The sequence below is a fragment of the Lontra canadensis genome, unplaced genomic scaffold (assembly GCF_010015895.1).
Source record: "Lontra canadensis isolate GAN:19392208 unplaced genomic scaffold, GSC_riverotter_1.0 scaffold31, whole genome shotgun sequence".
NCBI lineage: Eukaryota > Metazoa > Chordata > Mammalia > Carnivora > Mustelidae > Lontra > Lontra canadensis.
Genome location: NW_022631025.1, coordinates 11,328,170 through 11,344,623, shown reverse-complemented (window position 1 = coordinate 11,344,623; position 16,454 = coordinate 11,328,170). Strand labels below are relative to the sequence as shown.

General features: G+C 41.8%; 1 protein-coding gene across 18 annotated transcripts in view; it reads left to right on the top strand.

The window, feature by feature from the left end:
• Positions 1-16,454, top strand: part of LOC116873011 (transient receptor potential cation channel subfamily M member 3) — a 484,792-nt gene that overhangs the window by 261,237 nt on the left and 207,101 nt on the right. For all 18 annotated transcript variants that reach the window (XM_032866614.1, XM_032866613.1, XM_032866612.1 and 15 more), the window contains exon 6: positions 7,316-7,487. In XM_032866614.1, the coding sequence (XP_032722505.1) occupies positions 7,316-7,487 (172 nt within the window). The remainder of the gene's footprint in view (positions 1-7,315; positions 7,488-16,454) is intronic.

Genomic DNA, 16,454 nt, shown 5'->3' with positions numbered 1-16,454 from the left:
ATCCTAGGGTGGCCCTGAGGAGATGGGGTCCAGATCTAGATCTAGAGGGGAGAGGAACCATCTGTATCCTTACAACTGAAGGAGAAGAGGAAAGAGTATGTATGCAGAGGATTGATGGCAGGATATTGAAGTTTCAGCCTGGAGGTTTTATCATTTGTTACCAAAATAATAATAATAAATAACAACACCAATAATCATAATGGCACCACTTTTGTTGAGCTTAGTGCATCTCAGCACACATCACAAGTGGTCCCTTAACTCCTGCAATGGCATTCAGAAGTTGTTTTTAGTATCTCTGTCATCCTCCCATGTCTCTGATGATAAAATTAAACACAAAAAGATTAAGTAACTTGCCCAGTGTTACATGACTAATAAGTCATATGGCTGGGATTTCAGCCTACACCGTCCAGCTCCCAAGACCACATCCTTACCTATGATGTGATATGACTTCTCCATAATAATAGCAGTGATCATTTATCTGAGTTCATATGTGCATTAGGCTGTGCATTTTATATCTCATCGAATATTTACAGTACTCTAATTATTATTAATCAATTATTAATCGACATATGGAGATGCTGAATCATAGAGGACAACCTGCTTTGGTTCACCCGACTGGCAGGTGTGTAGGTGTAGGTACAGGAGTCAGACCATCTGCCCACTGAGGAGGCTGGGGTGAGGCATCAGACGTGTTCAGTGAGAGAGTGGAAGATGGCGGCCATAGCCCCAGCGGAGAACAGGAGCCAGAGCTGACTGGAGCCCAGGGAGGAGGCAGGGAGGCACTAGAGGGCACAAAATTACGATGCACCAGCGAATCCAGAACAGAGGGGAGAGAACACATTCTGAAGCTTCAAGATAGCAATAACACGCTATTGTGTTGTCTACTGCTGTGTAACAAATTACCCCAAAATTTAATGGCTTGACACAACAATGATTGTGTCACAGTTCCTGTGGGTCAGAAATTTATTAGTAGCTCATCTGTGTGGTTCTGGCTTGGATCTCTCTTAAGGTCACAGTCAAGATATCAGTTGGGGCTGCATCATCTAAAGGATCGAATGGGGATACGGTACCTTCTTCTAAGATGACTCACTCACATGGCTGTGGGTAGGAGTCCCTCCCCATGTGGACGTCTCCAGAAGGCTGCTTTATTATGGCAGCTGGCTTCCCCCAGAGTAAGTGATCCAAGAGAGCTAAAAGGAACCCTTTCATGACCTAGTTTTTTGCAAGTCGACACACCATCACTTCTGTTTTATTCTATTTCTTCGAAGTGAGTCACTGACAACTGCAGACTGGATGGGAAGATTTTCAAAGAATTTTTTAACATATTTTAAAACCACCCCACTGACACATGGTGATTTCTTAAGCAAGTAACCCGTTTTAGAACTTAAGGGCCTTTTTCCACTCTAAGTAGGCCCTTAACCTGGACGGTCCGTGGCTTCCCTCAGGACACGGCGAAGGGAGGTGGGCCAGAAATGAGGACTGCAAGCCTATGATTTGAGGGACACGTTTTCAGAATGTTGCAGAAAGACATAATTGTTCCACCTGTGGATTTTAGCAGTGGATTTTAGGCACCTGGGCACTCTCTGGGACGGATGTCTGGGTTTTACTGGTTTCTTGCTTGGATTGCTGGGCAGAAAGGCAGCATCTGGGTTTCATATGATCCTACTTTATACCTAGACTTGCAGCCGAGCTGGCTAAATGGGTAGTAACCAGCCCAGTATCCCTGCTAACACAGACCTCGCTAGGCTTATGAGGACACACGGTGTCTTTCTCTATTTGGTTTTCATCTCCTCCTCTCAGTCCCTATGTTCCTCATTCTCAGACAGAGAGTGCTGCCCACGTCTCAGCAATATCCCCTCATCTCTCCCAGAAACGCAGGCCTGATCCTACAAGAACCTTGCCCGTCCCTTTTGTGTCTCTTTCTGCAAAGCACAAACCCCATCTTGCCGCCCACTGCCGCCTCTCCTGACTTCTGCATACTGTACAGTTCTAGATGACTCATCTGGAAATAATCTGATAGGCCGTCACAAGGATTTCAGTGCTCAGCTGAGCCACTGGCAAAAATGTCCAGCAGCAAAAGCAACCATAATATCCTTTATAAATTTAAAATCAGGCTGGCTCCTCCATCTTCCCTCTAAATGGCTCCTGGCCTATACAGGAATTTAAGATCTATGTCTGTGTAGATTTAGAGGAAAGAGTGTTTGTGGGACACTTTTGTCCAAAAGACTTCACTTCTCTGAGCATCTATAGTTTTGCCTATATGGTAAGCGCAGAATGGATTAATCCATGGGAAAGTTTTATCATAGTGCCTGGCATAGAATAAATGATCAGTAAATCCTCACTTTCTTCCTGCCTAAATTAAAATCATAGTGCTGTTATGAGGGAACAAATGCTTCGGTATTCTGCCTGCCTGTTACTTGCCATGAGCATGTTGATACGTACCTCACCGGATCATAAGTTCAGGGATTGCTGAAGGCCTGCGATGGGTGACTCAAGAACCCAGCTGAGCTCAATTCAGTTCTGTTCAGGAAGGAGTTTCAGATGAGCCAACTGCCCTTGCATAGTAGAAAGCACTAGAAAGGGGAAGGAGACCCCAGGACAGGAGTGACCCACCTCTGTATCCTTTTTCTGTGCTTCCTTGGAAGAAGCAAATGTACTTTTCAACACAGGCTGTTCAGACTCAATCTTAGAGATAGAAAGCCCTTAGAAACTACAGACAAGTAGTTTCAATGTAATTAGAACATTCAGTGAAAGACATTACCTAGGTGCAAAGTTGTATGTCTCCTCAAGCCAGCATAGTACTTACCAGGAACATTTCCTCAAGGCATTCTTAATGTATGAATAGAGGAAGAAAGGAATGAGTTGAAAGACTTGCCCAAAGTCACAAATGAGTAGCTGGAGGAACTAGAAGGCCCCCCCATCTCCTGACTGTCCACTAAGTACTCCTGAATGAGACCAGAACATGTGTGAAAGTAACTTTAAAAAACTCAAGCAGATATCTTAGATCAGCTCCCAAATGATCCACTGAAGTACCCCCGTGGGTAAGAAATGTAGCAAACTGACACCAGCTCATAAAAAATGTTCAGATTTTCCATGGTGTCTCTGGATCGGTCCCCTCCCGGCAACAATAATGACCCTAAAAGTACATCAAGAGCTTTCACCTTCATTAATCTCTCTCTTTTTTTAAAAGATTTTTATTTATTTATTTTAGAGAGAGAGTGGGTGGGGGGCAGAGGGCGAGGGAGAGAAGCAGACTCCCTACTGATTGCAGAGCCCAACTTGGGGCTTGATCCCCCAACCCCTGAGATCATGACCTGAGCCAAAACCAAGAGTCAACTGCTTACCTGACAGATCCATCCAGGTGCCCCCACCTTCATTAGTTTCTTGAACATTAATTTCAACTTCCTTACCTCTTTGTTTCAGAGTCAAGATATACAGAGGCCTTGGAACCAGGTGCCAGTCAACCAGTACAAAGTGGTGTAGATGTATCAAGGAGTGCAGAATTCTTCCATCTTGCCTTGAGGGACAAGAAAGGGGCAAAAATGTTATTACTTAGAGGTATACTGGCCCAGGATACCCAAAGAGTACAAAGTATCCAAAATCCACTTCTAAGCAGATTTCCCATCTAGGTATATATAATTCTGTATGTACCAATAATGAAGGCCTTTCAGATGCCATTCAGCCTTCCTCAACCCAGATTCCACATCTGAAATATGAACATGGAAAACGATTTGAGTGATTCTCTTCTTAATTCCCTCAAAGATAGTACATAAGCTGGACCATCTTTTATTCTTAGGGGAGTCATCCATTACGTATAGGCATTAGGATTTGATGCTCTCAGAAAACAGGGGCTGAGAGATGTGTTAGAGCCATCTAACACATCTACAAGTCCAGAACGTGTCACACTTGTTCTTGCTGTGGGCTCATGTGCGCACACACACACACGCACACACACACACACTTCCAAAAAAGCGCTTTTTTATGAGCTCTTAACAATGCAAGGAGATGCATTACCTCCAAAATTTGTCAGAGGGAAGAATTCATTTGTATTCATGTGACACGAAGGCATGACTTTTTTTTCCCCGATTTGAGAAGCAACAGGAAGATCAGCAAGTCTTTTGTAGATATGCAAATTGTAACTCAACAAGAATAGACTGCTGGTATGTTTGTTATGAAGAATATTAAGAGGATTTTGGAGGCAAGTAGACCAACACGCATTCCTCTTGAAGCACTTGGGGAGCTCTTTCCAACTTTGTAGCTAATCCACCAATAATTCCAGAGCCTCGCCTTCTTAAATGGCCTGAGAGAAGGTGACGGAGTAAAAACACGCCACGTGGTGTGTTTTGCCAACTGGTTGCTATTTTTTTTTCTTTACTTAAAAAGATTGATTCAGATCTCTTGTGGAAAACAAGTCTGTGATTTGTCTGTCATCATATCATTTTGGTCACTAGCTTGCAGTGGGAAAATCAGTTTATAGTTGGTAGAATAAAGCCAAGCCCGAGAAGGAATTCCCATTTATAGATTGCCTGCTAGGAACCAGGCAAAGTGCCCAGTACTTTGCACCTATAATCTCATCTAACCCGTGAAGTTAAGTGGTGTTCTCACTTCCCTTTTACAGATGAAAAATGTGAACCTCAGATTTATACAGCAGCTGGCAGAACTCATGGGATTCGGACAGATTTCCATGGCTTGTATGACCAGGATTCTCAAGGATATGGCAGACATCTTCCTCCAATGATGATAGCAAAATAAATTAGGGCATTTTACTTACTTTCCAGTTGTATATCCCCTATTACACAGCAGACAAAATCTCTGCCAAAATATGACCACCTTTAACTTACCTTCATATGAGATCAAACAAAACGGGGAGCAGTAAGATGAAGAAATTAAAATTCATGTGTGCTACTGTAAACTTGACTTGCCATGACTGATTCAAAGGAACAGTATTTCCAAAGAGCTGGTACACCATGTTTCACAAGAAAAGAAGGTCCAAACTCAGAAGACTGATGCCCCACTGTCCTTAGAATCCTGTGGGTGAGGAAACATAGAGAATTTAGTTAGATGATTTAATGCAGTTCTGTTATTCTCAGATTGTGGTAAGTATGTCAGTTGGCCCAGAATTATTTTCACAACCTTCTTCATTTGAAAATTTCGTGTTCACTGATGGTCTTTAACTCTCTTCCCAGGAATTAAAAAGTGTGTTCTCATGTCTCAGCTAGAACAAGTGTCTAGGATTCACTATCACACACTGTTTAACCTCTAGAAAATCCACTGTCCCCTGCCTCTCAAAGAAATAATTTGGGTCTTCCTCCTCCTTGGCATGGAGACTTGGGGACCTGCTCAGAAAATAGTGTAGAGTAACTAAAGCATTTTCTTTTGTCCAAAAGCACAATGCAGAGGCTCTTAAAGGATAGGAGAAAGTCCTTCTGCTAAGCCTCTTTTCTTTCAGCAAGGCATTAATATTTATTAACTTGCACTTTGCTATAGAATGAATGTTTTATAATCAAAAATGAGTAACAACAAAATGGGAATTTTAGCCACAGGCGACCCACTCTTCCAGTGATAAAGAACTCGGGATGGAGTTAGCAAACCGCTGTCTCTGTATTTTGGAGGACTCTCGTGCACTCCTCTAGACAAAGCAGTAATTGAATACCGCTCCATTACTGGAAAATATCCAATCCATTACTGGAAACAATAATCGGAAAGTTACGAGCTTCCTTTATCACTAAGAGTCAACTAAAATGAGGCTATGAATTAATGTTGTATTAATGCTACATTAACAAATAAGACATACATGAAAAAGGAATGAAGGCTATTTCAAAGGCTCAAAATTACACATTTTAAATTTAGATTAGTTCAACTCCCAAGCAATTCAGAAAAGAGAGGGTCCTTTTTTTTTTATATATATTTTAAACAAAAACATGCCTGTCTCAAGTTTTCCTGTTCATTCATTCACTATGTATTGAGTAGATTCTGTGTGCCAGTCACATAGAAATGGATTTTGAAATCAGAATCAAGATCTAAAAAAAAAAAAAATGACTTTTATGAGATCTCTACTATTAAAGACTGCCCTTACTAAATCACTTTGTAATTTCTTTAGCAAACTATTCAATCTTACTACAGCTTTTCATGAGTGAATTATTACATACTGAAAATGAATGAGAGTGTCTCAACTCCATAATGAATGTACACATCGCACAAAGACATGGAAATAAAAACCCAGTAGCATGTATTTCTGTCCTGTCAATTCTGATGATTCAGTATAAGGATAACCATACCAGGCCTTGTAACAATGAGCTTGTTGAGCTTTCCTTTTCATGGTCTTGAGTGGAGTCTCTACTTAAATATTTTAGGAGTAGATTTCCAAAGCATCATCTTGTTTTCATCATGTCTAAGCAGTGTGGGCAGGGGAACAAGCACAGATTTTGGAATCAGACCCAGATGTCAGTTCTGGTTTGTGCATAAGAAACTCTTGAAAAACCCATTTTACCTCCAGTGCCATTTCTCCATCTTTGAGATAAACATGAGAGCACCCACTTTGCAGGATTGTTGCAAAGAATGTAGGTAATGTCTATAATGCAACTAGAACTAGCAACCCAAACTCACAATAGATTTTACTTTTCTTTTGATATAAAAAACTGAAAGACTTACTCTGTTTGGGATAGTATAATTCACCACGAAATGAAAATAACACAATAACAAACAAAGACAGAGATGAATATTTTGATTCACGCTCATTTCACGAGACACGTATTTGGCATTCAGTATTTCCACTTAAATAAGGTGTCTAATAAGAACAAGGTTGATTTTTCGAATTAACAGACCTTCAGATGACTGAATGGGCTTGACTGAAAAGATCTACCTGGCCCCCACCCTCAACCCAACCCTACTCCAGAACCATGATGGCTCTGCTGTGCCCATTGGAGTATGGACATCGTGCAGAAGAGAAAGAAAAAACAAAATGAGTAAACGTTAAAATTACTTATGGTTCGTCAGCAGATGAAAGATCGACCTCACAATGACACAATCCTTCACATGCCAGTTTTTGAGTATGGTGAGAGCACAAACTCTAGGTTCTGTATCAAATTCAGCATATAAACATGTTATTCCTTAAGTATAATCTTGTTGTGACTGGGGAACTTTGACCATAAAATTTGCTACCCACAGTGGTGTTAGGAAGAGGATATAAACTGTTTTCACTGTACCAAAGAACTGATTTATACTTCTCTCTCTGTTTCCTCTCTGGCTTGTTCTCCTTTTCATATTTTGCTCGCTCTTTCTCTGACTTCCACCTCTTCCTTTTGAAATCCTGCAGGTTGTCCGGCCATATCAGACCATGTCCAACCCCATGAGCAAGCTCACTGTTCTCAACAGCATGCATTCCCACTTCATCCTGGCTGACAACGGGACCACCGGGAAATACGGAGCTGAGGTCAAGCTGCGGAGACAACTGGAAAAGCACATTTCTCTCCAGAAGATAAACACAAGTAAGTAGGCTGCTCTTCCCACTGCTGGGCCTCATGGGAAGCCTGTGGAAAGTAACTACAAGTGTACCATGTGGCAATATTATAAGAACTCGAGCAAGTGTCAAACAGGGACCATTATGTGTCTGCGGGGCTAGTGGTTAGAACCCAAGGAAGTCATCCGGGGGCAGAGGACTGGATGTGAAAGATGAGGGATTACATGATTAGTGGATTAGCACTCATTTGTCAGACATGAGAAACTCAACCCCATCTAGGGTGTATGCATGCAGACACACCTTTCTTTCCAGACTTTTCCTACATCCTTTACACAGTACTCTAGGAGGAAAGGCACCCTGGAGAAATTGCTTCTATTTGTTTTTTTGTTGTTGTTGGCCAGAAATTACATATATATATATATATATATATATATAATATATATCATATATATCTTAGTGTGTATATAGATATGTATATCTATATATATGTACATATACATATACATAGATATGTATATGTATATCTATATAGTGTGTATATAGTGTGTATATAGATATACATATCTATATACACACTATATATATCGTAGTATAGATCTGCCTATGCTTAGGAATTTCAAGACAACTGGCATTCTCCAAACAAAAGTACTCTGTGTACCCATTTTCATAAACTTTAATTCTGTGTCTTAATTCTGTGTATTTATTCATTGTCTTTAAATATATATGTTTAGATTTATGTGCATGTTTATGCATACTACATAATCCCTATCTGTGGTGGGTTTACTGAAATTACCTCATAAGTACTCGTGCGTTCTATGCTGTATTTAGTGTGCCCACAATTAACTGTGAAAAGGTAACACCGTGAAAACAGCAGTGCTCCCCAAATCACTAAGTAGCTTGCATGTAAATGTAGCAGAGGTAGGAAAGTCATCTACCATGTCTCCTCACAATATTTTAGTTTGTTTCCACAAAGCAAACGTTGAGGAGGATTCGTGGCAAGCTCAGACTTTAGGGGTAATCGTTTGTCTCATCAGGGCAACTTGGATCTAATTGATTAACTTTCACAGCCTGCAGTTCTAAATAATAAATGATTCTCTTTGGCTGGATGTTTCCAGACGCTCAGTGTGCTGTGATTCAGCCTTCTGAATGGTTACCCCCTGGTCTTTTCTCTGTATCTGTCTGGGGGGGGTTTCCTTGCCAGAACCACGTTCCTTCCAGAACTGGAATGTTCGCCCTGTCAGATCACACCTTCTCTCTCTTACACTTGTTGCTGTCCCAACGCTTAGGAGCTACTCCTGTTTTGTCTTTTCCACAGGGGTGTCTAGAATAGTACCTTTTGGCCTAGGCCTGAAGTCCAACTTGTATTAGGAAACTGTCTTCTATCCTAGAATCCCCAGCTGTCTTTGGAAAGAGAAAACAGGATTATCCCAAGCTAGACGTCTTTGGGGGGAGGGGGGGATAGAAAGGACTAGAAAATCGATCCAGAAATCAGCAGAGATCAAGTGTAACAAAGCACTCTGACCAATGGGTAGTAGGTTTTGTAATACTAAAATTGAATTGTATTACAGTAGTGGATAGAAAGGTCAAATGTTATATTATGAGTGGTATCTCCTTAGATTTTGACTTCTTATACACCGTCAGATTAAGAATGAGAACCTCAGTGGGAATGACCTGAAAGACACAGGATGGAAGCAGGATAGACAAAGAGCAGATTCAGGGATCCGATGAGGCAAAACCTGTCCAGACTAGGAAGCCTGTCATGGGGTCGGGCACCGGTGGCAGCTGGGCCGGTTAGTCAGTGATGAGGAGGAGAACTAGGTACATGGTGGTGTAAGTTATACACCCAGCTCGGGGGTGCTGGGGGGCGGGGGCAAACCTGCCAAGTTCTGTCTGCCAAGCTCCATGCCTTACAGGCTGCCTGAGGAAAGGGTGCTGTTTTCCTAACTGGTCATCTTGGAACATCTTTTTTTAATTTATCTTCCTGGTGGGGGGGTGGGGGTACCTTTCTCGTAAAGCTCCCAGAGGTGCTCTCCTTGTGAATGGCCTACGGGGGGACCCGGAGAGGCTCCCTTACAGTGACCTGGCCACAATGAGGCGCAAAGCCCAGAAACATGGAGTCAAAGAGCAGGCCAAGGCGGGTCAGGATGTCAGGGATGCTGGAAGAGCCGGGACCCCCTGCACACGCCTCACGCCATTCAGAGAGACTGTGGACCCTCGCTAACTTACCAAGGCAGGTAGCAGCACACAGAAACATTGACAAGTGGGGACCCAGTCAAGGGTCTAGGGCAAAAAGTAGGGGAGAAGCATGCACCAGGTGCAAAGCTGAGGCACAAGGTCAGAGAAGCAGGCCAGAGACTCTCAAACTGCTCCAAGTCCACAAGTAGGATTAGGTCTGAGGTAAGGGGTGAACCCCCCAAGTGGGTTGGGTGAAGGGAGCTGGAATGAGGGTTGGGGGCAGGGGAGCCACATGGTCATTGGATGTATCGTAATTTATAAACATAACTTTCCTCCCTGCTTTGAGATACTTACTTGAGGATTTGCAGAAACCCATAGGTTCCCATTGAATAAAAATAATTACATGGGAGGTGGAGGTTAAAGACACCCAGAGGAGGTCTCTGAGGTCACAGGAGGTAGAAAGGCTCAGGGTCGCAGTTTGCCCACAAACTGTAGTGAGAAACACCGGGAGTTAGCTTTCACACCAGTTCTGTCCCTGAGCTGAATCTGAGAGGGTCATCACCTTGTCCCAGGTGCCTGGGGCTATCTCTGATTTGTCACTAAAAGTCCCATGCTGAATGCCCTCCACGTGTTTCTCATTAAAGTGCCTTTCATTCTCATCACTTGGGGATGACCTGCCTACCAGTAGCCTTTCAACAAGTCTGTTTCTGACTTAAGTGACATAATCTTCTGAAGGATATTTTCCTTAAATATTAAGTGAGTCTTGCTCGGGAGAACTTTCAACCCTTTCTCATCTAAATGACAATCATTGATGATAATGTGTCACAAATACCAGTCTCTTCCATTTGTTTCTGCACCCTGGCCTCCATTATCTCTTCTCTTCCCCTCCCCCCACTCATTCCTGGTGTCAGCTGTCCCTTCTCAAGTATTGTCACTGGTTCCTGAAGGTCTTTGTTTTTAAAGGAGAACCCTTTTGGACATGAGCAGTGACCTGCTTTGGAACACTTCCACTGGCCACTTGCTAAACTTCAAATTTCATGTGCACAGCCTTTTAGGATATAGATAGTTCTTGAACTCCCATTACAGACTGGTCATGGCTGAGGTCTGGGAAAGCAGCTGTTGACAGTTCATTGAGTTTAACTGCAGAGGGGTTGAGTAATAGGTTAAATAAGGGAACAAATAAATACGTGATATCTGGTAGTAAAAAGAACTGTTAAGAAAAAGAGAGCAGAGGAAGGTATAGGACCAGACATGCGTGGGTGGGTTTGCACACACACGTGCCTGTGCATTGAGAGGCTGCTGTAAGGTAGTCAGGAAGGGCCTCTGTGAGGAGGTGACATGGAAGCAGAGACCTGAATGAAGTCAGGGAGCCCACTGCGGGGAGAAGATTCTGGAAGGGAGCGAAAGTAGGGACGAAAGCCCTGGGTGTTTGAGAAAGAGCAAGGCATTTGTAGAGAGCTGGGTTTTATTCTAACAGAATTGTGATCTGGCACATTACAGGATCTCCTTTCCGGTTTAGAACCTCACTCTGCTGCTGTGTGCAGAGACCAGACTGAGGTGGGAGCAAGCTGTCCAGCAGGGAGATGTTTTGGGAGGAATAATGCAGGTGGGAATGAGCGCGCTTTGAAATAGAATGACAGCAAGAGGGGAAGTAAAATGTGGTCGGATTCAAATATATGCATAGATATCTTCTTAACTGGGCTTTTTAAAAAATATAAAATATATATAAGATAAAATTTACCATTTGTACCATTTTTAAGTATACAGTTCAGTGACATTAAGTACATACGCATTGTTTTGTGACCATCACCACCGTCCATCCCCAGAACATTTTCATCATTCCACACTTAAATTCTGTGCTCATTAACACTAACTCCCCTTTCCTCCCTCCCTTCAGCCTCTGGTAACCACTACTCTACTTTGTATCTTTGTGAATCCGCCTCTTCTAGATGCCTCATATGAAGCATATATCCTAAGATATATCATGCAGGTAGAACTCGGGAGGACTTGCTAATGAATTGGGCATTCATGGTAAGGAGTAGACACACCAAGTAAAAGCTGCGAGGCCATTCTTAGCAACACTGGTAGATTCTTAAAAAGGGGCAGGGGGAGCTAGGGAGAGCTCCAAACAAGTAAGCTTTTGCAGGGAAAAAAAGGCGGGGGAATCTCTGGGGGAATCAGGACAAAGGTGATGAGATTCAGTGCACAAATAAAGAGCTCAGCTTTCGGACATGGCCACCTTCTCCCTGCATAGCAGGAGGGAAGACAGAGCATATGGGCACAGACATGGGTAGGATGGAGCATTTTCTGCTGGGCTGATCAGGTGCTTTTCTGTAGATAGTTTCTTTATAAGGAAAAGAATACAGGAGGTCATCAGCAAACATCAGTGTGGAAGGAGAGGAGGGAGAGGAGATTAAGGAGCATAAGGCACTACAGTTAATGTAGAGACAGGGAGAATGTCGGGACCAGGGAAATGTAGCTTGACCCCACAGCATCCTGGCCCCATCGGGTATTTTGGTTGTGAATTTTGAGAGCCATGGATCTCTCGGGTTGTGTGTTTTCTTTGCAGCTGTGTTCAGCTCGAGCAATAGAACAGACATAGAATTGGGTTGAGCACCTGCTGGGATTGTGTCTGGCAAGTAGGAGGGAGAGAGAGGCAAGGGAGTGAGGCTGTTTGACTCTGCAATCCTATATACCTATATCCCAGAAGTGTCATCTGTGTCTGTGGACGAAAGCAACGGTGTAGTTGACATTCATAAGAACATAAAGTCATTCATCTCAAAGATCAGACTGCAGTGCTGGGAAGTGATTAAGGGCATTATCAAATGTGACCCACACCTTTCATTAATATTGCCAAGCACCATATGCTAAGTTTGAACTATTTAAATTTAAAAAAGGTAGATAATAAAAAATTCCTCATATTAAAATATTTTATTGGTATTCACATATTCATGTAAATTGAGGCAACTTAACCCATTGCTGGGAACACAGTAGCTGCTCAGGAAATATGTATTAGCTGAAAGGCTACCAAGGGGCTGCTCTAGAAAGTAGCACAAAAGTAGCCTCATGGGACTTTAAAACCCTAAGCATATCTTGTGCATCTATTTTTATTGTTAAAACATTTCACATACAAAAAAGTTGGAGAAGATTATAATAACCCACCATGACTGTCACCCAACCTCCACATTTACCAGCCCATGGCCAAGCTTAGAATCTCCCTATACGTACCTACCTACATCCTCCCCTGGATAATTTTGAAGGAAATCCAGACAGCATATCATTTCATCCATAAACATTCTAGTATCAAAGCATTTCTCTTAGACTCTGTTACTGGATCTGTGAACCCTGGTTAAAGGAGTTGACATAGGAGTCATCATATGAAAGGATTCTAGCATGTGGCTGTCCAGAAACACTGGTTCCCTTCCTGCCTTCTTGGTGGTACAGTGGTCCCCCACCACCAGGGAACAATTTCCTGTGTTGATATAGCCCGGATGCCATGGGTTCCAACCTGAGACCAGACCCTCTCATTTGAAACCTACAAGAGTCAAGAGAATTCATCACAATGTGTGTGTGTATGTGTGTATATACATATTTTCTCTTCTCTTCTCTTCTCTTCTCTTTTGTTTTGTTTTTTAACCACAAATCAGACCTGGCTCTCCTTGTTAAGGAGGAACCATATATGTCTATAGTTAATGGAAAGATCCAAAGAGAAAAAAATGAGGGCTCAAAATTATGTTCTGGACCATATCATCAAGTCTCTGTTAACATGATTTGTTGAAGAGTAATTGATTTAAAATCTTAACCATTACAACAATAACCAGAAAACCCTTTTGTCTTTTTCTACATTGTAGAAAGTGTATTCTACACTGTAGTTGTTCCTTCTGCCCAAATAAACAGAGCGTGATGGAGAAAATGTAACCTTTCTTTAGAGATTCAAGCCATCCAGTGTCTTAGAGCAGTCATGGTGACTGTCAGTTGGGGCCGTTGACTACATATTTGGTAGCAGTGTCAGATTTTGGGCTAAACGTGAATCAGCCCAGAATATATCTTACACTTTAAATTTTCTTCTCGTAAGTTATCATTTTATTCAAAAAGGGGATTGAAGGAAGACAAGATAAATCTAGTTATCTTTGGGCTCTATTTGATTAAAATGTTACTCTTGTTATTTGAATTTTGTTTTAGGTTTGCCCAAATGCAAAATTTTATTCAGATTGCATATCTAATTATATTGTGAACATCAACTTAAGCTATAGGAAATCTCATTATGAGGCTAGAAATTTCTAACTTTGTCATGTCCATGCTCTAAAGTGAAATCTATCTCAGACTAAATCCAGTCTAAGGGATTATGTCCCTTAGATAGATACGTTATGTCCCTTAGTAGATACATTTACTTTGTGATATTAATTAATGGTGGTGTCTGGGTGGGTTTAGGTTTCCATAACCAATACATTTGCTACTGTCGGGGTTTGCTTGAGAGAGAATTTGTTTCTCCGCATTTTCTCTGCCCCAGAGTACTGACTGACATTTGAGCATAGCCTCGTCTGATAAGGATACCAGGAGTACTTTCTCTAAAGCAGCAGCTTAAAATGGGCTTGGTATTTCTGAGTAAACAAGTGGCAGAAACGATGGCAGAATTCATAAAGCATAATCACATTCGGTATTTGAAGATATTGCTATTTAGAATTCTGTAGGAAAAATACGTTTTATTATGCAGTCCCTAAGCCAACACACTTATTTATATATGACTGTATGCTTACTCACCCAAACTAACAAAAATAATAAGAAGAATAATGTCTTCCAACAGTACAGGACATCATCCCTAATAAATTATGCCTTATTGTGGAAACAAATATATCCCCTTTCCGCCGAGTTATAGACTCCATGAGCCACAGAAACTTCTAATGCCCAGAGTGAGTCAATACTGGTAAAGTCCTATTGGCTCCAGAGGATTTTATTTTAAAAAGCTCATCTCTATGACACAACACACATCAATTTAAAGCAGTTTGTTCCCATGAAATTTCCATAATCAGAAATAAGTAATCATGACTGCATCATTGATATCCTCCTTCCTTTACCACCATTTGGGTGATAATTTTTAAACACGGCTGTCGTGGCTTACAACTAGGGTGACCCGGCCTCCCCTAGGAGGCATTTAAAAATATCAGGGGGCCTCCAGGTTGACACGATTTCTGGTGCTCCCGAATGACATGAGAGAAGAGGCAGGGATGTTAATATTCTGCCTTGGGCAGAACAGTTTCACGTGAAGACCTGCGTGCCCCAAAGGCCAATCACGTCCCTCAGGAAACACTACTGCAAATGTGTTTCCATGAGTTTTCTTTTTGTTTGGTTGTTTTTGTTATTTTTGCTGTTTTCCAAATCTTTCCAATAGCCCACACCTGATGTGTCAAGGCCACACCATGATGCTCTATTCTAGTCTAAAGACACACAGACAAGGCAGCAATCGTGAGCTAGCAATGAGGTTTATAATCTTTAACCACCGGTGAGGACAGTGGTTTCCGAAACCAACAGCATCTGCTGGATGTCTGCCCTGGCATGCCCTTCTGATCCTAACGTCCTTGCCATGGGGAAGTTCTTCCTTCTGTCTGACTTCGTTGGCTCTGAACCCCTTCTCTCCGGGGTGAGGACCAAAGTCATTGTCTAAGCCCGAACTCCGGGCATACTCGAAAACTATAAATGGACTTGAGTTGACCTTTCTGCCCTAATGGCTATTAGGAAGCTTTACTCATTTGAAGAGACACACTGACTTGCTTAACTGGCAGAACCAAGACTCACGAAGTAGATCAGTATTTCCAACTCAGTGGCACCCACTCTGAGTACCACGGCTTTACGTTTCAGGCTCAGTGACTCCAGAAATGTGCTTCATGCCAGGAGCTCTTCTGTCAGAGTCCCTGAGACTCAGAGAAAGCCCACAGCCCACGGTTATTAGCTGGTGTGGGGGCAGACACAGAGATGGGGCTGCTTTATCCAGAGGCTCTTGGAAAAGCCTACTCAGTAGAATGCATTGCAATGGGGAATGCATTAATAAATCAAGGTTCTAGTAGAATAAGGAGTTTTAAAACTGAACACAAAGAAAACTCTAATTTTTAATCTATAAATTACTGAGAATCTGTGGGGAAGTAAGGGGGCAAGGCACTAATATAAATCTTGAGGGAATGAATAAATCAGTGGTATAAAACTCCATGAAGCAGAGCTTTTTAAAAATTCACATTTCATTTCTGTTGTATATTTCTCACTTCCCTGGACTATAGACTCCTTATATGTATTTTTTTTATTGTTAAATTATGAAACCACATTACCCAGGAGATTTAACATAGATTGTCAAAAGAGTACTATTGACTTCCTCAATTGATTACCAACCTCTCGGACACCCAAACTAACGATGTTAGGCACAGCAAATGCTCAATAAAGAGTTGCAGTTGGGCATGAAAGAAATTTTAGTGATTTGGTTCAGTCCTATTATTATAAGAAATGGGTGGATATACAACTTTAAAACAATTCCAAAAATATTTTAGTAATGGCAGCCTCATTGAAGTAAGCATATAGTTTTCCAGGAGGCTCTTTTAAAGGATTGTAGACATTTATATATAAATAAATAGTATATCCTAAATACGACATATATTACTTATTTTATTCTTATTATGATTGTTAAGTCAGTCTCATTTCTTTGTATTTCTACCAATTACAGAGAGGTTAAGCCTGAAGTGGTTAACAATAGCACAGAGAGGGAGACGGGCGTATAGCCAAGGAAAGCTGTAATGTACGAGTGACATAAAAGGGGTTGTTTTTGTTTTGTTTTGTT